Source organism: Hipposideros armiger, unplaced genomic scaffold (assembly GCF_001890085.2).
Source record: "Hipposideros armiger isolate ML-2016 unplaced genomic scaffold, ASM189008v1 scaffold_280, whole genome shotgun sequence".
In the NCBI taxonomy this organism is placed as follows: domain Eukaryota; kingdom Metazoa; phylum Chordata; class Mammalia; order Chiroptera; family Hipposideridae; genus Hipposideros; species Hipposideros armiger.
In genome coordinates this window covers 1,821,963-1,824,405 of record NW_017731630.1, presented here as the reverse complement: position 1 = coordinate 1,824,405, position 2,443 = coordinate 1,821,963, and the positions used below count along the sequence as shown (strand labels likewise).

The 2,443-nt window shown below is 42.5% G+C and overlaps 1 protein-coding gene across 1 annotated transcript in view; it reads left to right on the top strand.

The window, feature by feature from the left end:
- CHRAC1 (chromatin accessibility complex subunit 1) overlaps positions 1–2,418 on the top strand; it is a 5,035-nt gene extending 2,617 nt beyond the window's left edge. The window contains exon 2 of the mRNA XM_019657775.1: positions 2,284–2,418. Within this exon, the coding sequence (XP_019513320.1) occupies positions 2,284–2,418 (135 nt within the window). The remainder of the gene's footprint in view (positions 1–2,283) is intronic.
- Positions 2,419–2,443: the final 25 nt, after the last annotated feature.

Below are 2,443 nucleotides of genomic sequence, written 5' to 3'. Positions count from 1 at the left end.
GAACGGGTCTGGAGCGTTAGCCAGGAGACCACTCAGAAGAGTCTGAAGCTTTTCTTGTTTTGGAACCTCTTCTAGAGGTCAAAGCAAGAACTAGGACATTTTGAAATTTGTGTTGCCGTACCCATGGTCTACCATAACCAGTTGCTAATGTTAGCTTTATGTTTTTAAGATATCTTACCAAAGAAGATACTAGCTAGTAAATATCTGAAAATGCTTAAGGAGAGGCGGGAAGACGAGGAGGATGACGACGACAGTGATGAAAGTGATGACGTCGACGCGGAATCCTAACCCAAAACCGAAGTGCTTTAAACGTCAGGCTGGAGAAGACCCTCCTGGCTCAGCACCAGCACTGGCTCTGAAGGACACACAGCACTGTGGGACTTGAGTCTCTTCGCTTTCCAGAGGCTTCACGTACATTGTATTCTCTCCTGGCTGAGACAGACCATCTACTGCCCCTCCACCAGCAACAGCCGGAAGGAAGGTAACCGGCCGCAGCCTCTCCTGGGCAGGCCCAGGCTCTGGGGGGCGGGCACCAAGACAGAGCTGTCTGTACGTCAGGCGCTGCCAATCCATCTGCAGCTATAAGCCGTAGAGGCAAGGACAGTTTTGCTTACTATTTTAATTTTCAGACAGATTTTGAGCTGCTAAATATTAGTTATGTAAATTCTTATGTGTATATTTTGAAACGAGTGAGTTCTTTCTTCGAAACAACTAGATTCAGTTTTAGCTAAATATGTAGTTTGTTACTGTTTGTTAACCTTTTGCTACATTGTCATATGTTGGATGTTACATTTGAATTTTTGTATTTCAAGAAAATTTGAATATTTGAATACTGCATTTTTTAAATTGTAAGACAAATTTTATTAAAAGCTGTACATATTTTTCAGTAAGATGCTCTTTGGAGTTAACTTTAGAACCCTGTTTTTCTAGTGCCTTCTTATTACCTGAGACATGTGAAATTTAAAAATAAGCATCTCTAGCACTTTTATTCCCAGAGAAAAATTTGAAGTCAAATTATGAATACAAAAAGAAATATTACCTCTGCATAAGCATATTTTTTCTTAGAAAAACATTTTAGAATATTTTGTCTATTGAAGATCTCATTTTACTGCACCTTTCTTTATACCCAGAGGAATTGTTGTTACTATCCACAGGAGAAAACCACAGGACTGTATTTCTTCATATAGGATAAATTTTTGGCTCTTGTCTTTTTAATTGCTCTTTAAAACAAGTATTTACATCAAGTAAAATCATCCTTCATGTTCAATCTGTTGGTTGGTAAGCAATTGATAGACTAGTTCCATCACCCCAAGGATTCACGTGTCCCCTTGAAGTTCATCCCTTCCCATTCCCAGGGAANCCGCGAGCCGGAGTTCCAGGAACGCAGGGGCCTGAGTTTGACAGCGTTTTGTCCCATTCCCCTCTTAGGTGCAAAAAGATCGTTTTGTGCCTTTTGATCTGGAGGGCGGTGGGCCAGGCCCTTCCGGTGCCCCGCTGGGCGGTGTCCAGCTGCAGCCTTCATTGCTGCCACTGTTCCCTTGGGTTGCGTCGTGGCTCCTCCTCGCCCGAGCACACAGTGTCCCTGCAGTGGCAGGCCGGCGCCAGGGGCGTGGGCAGCCTCGGGTTTCTTGCCTGCTTTATGCCAGAGCCGTGCTTCCTCCGAGTCCGGGAAAGAATGGCCCGTTAGTTGGGATATTGGTGTTTTCTGGTCCAGTTTCATTCTGGATCGCGGAACTAAGGTGTATGCACTTCTCGAATGCCCTACTAACCGAACTAGATGGAGTTACAAGGAAACACACCGAGAAGGAGAGCAGTTCACGCAGTCCAGGTGGTTGCTTTAGGGAAAGGTGTTCGGGCAAAATGGGAAACGTCCGTTTTCGGCTTCCGGTTGTTGACTTGTATTTGTAGGCGAACCACCTTAGAAACACGAAGTAATTCTGAGTCAAGCAGAATTTTTGAATGGTCTCGTGTTCCTTTTTTTTTGTTTGTTTACTGTACTGATTGGTCACTAACCATTTATGATTCATTGTTTAATTACTTTTAAAGAAGTTTCAGAAGTTAAAAACCTAAAATAAACTTTAGGGAAATGCCTGCTTCCCCATTACCTTGGCTACGGCCCTGGTTTCTTTCTGACCTCGCATTTCTCCTTTTCCCAGTGATTTCCTGTAGTTGGAGAAACTCAGATACTCTGCAATCATCAAAACTTAATGTAACTAACAAAATTAAGTTCTGTGATAAGTTTTCAAAGCACACCTTTCATTTTACTGTTTCCTTTTGTTTTAGGAACTCTTTGTTCAATATCTAGCCACCTATTCCTACAGACACGGCAATGGAAAAGAAAAGAAAGCACTTACTTACAATGATTTATCAAATACCGCAGAGGAATCGGAAACTTTCCAGTTTCTTGCAGGTACTTAGTCTTTGAAACATTCTGGTTAAACAA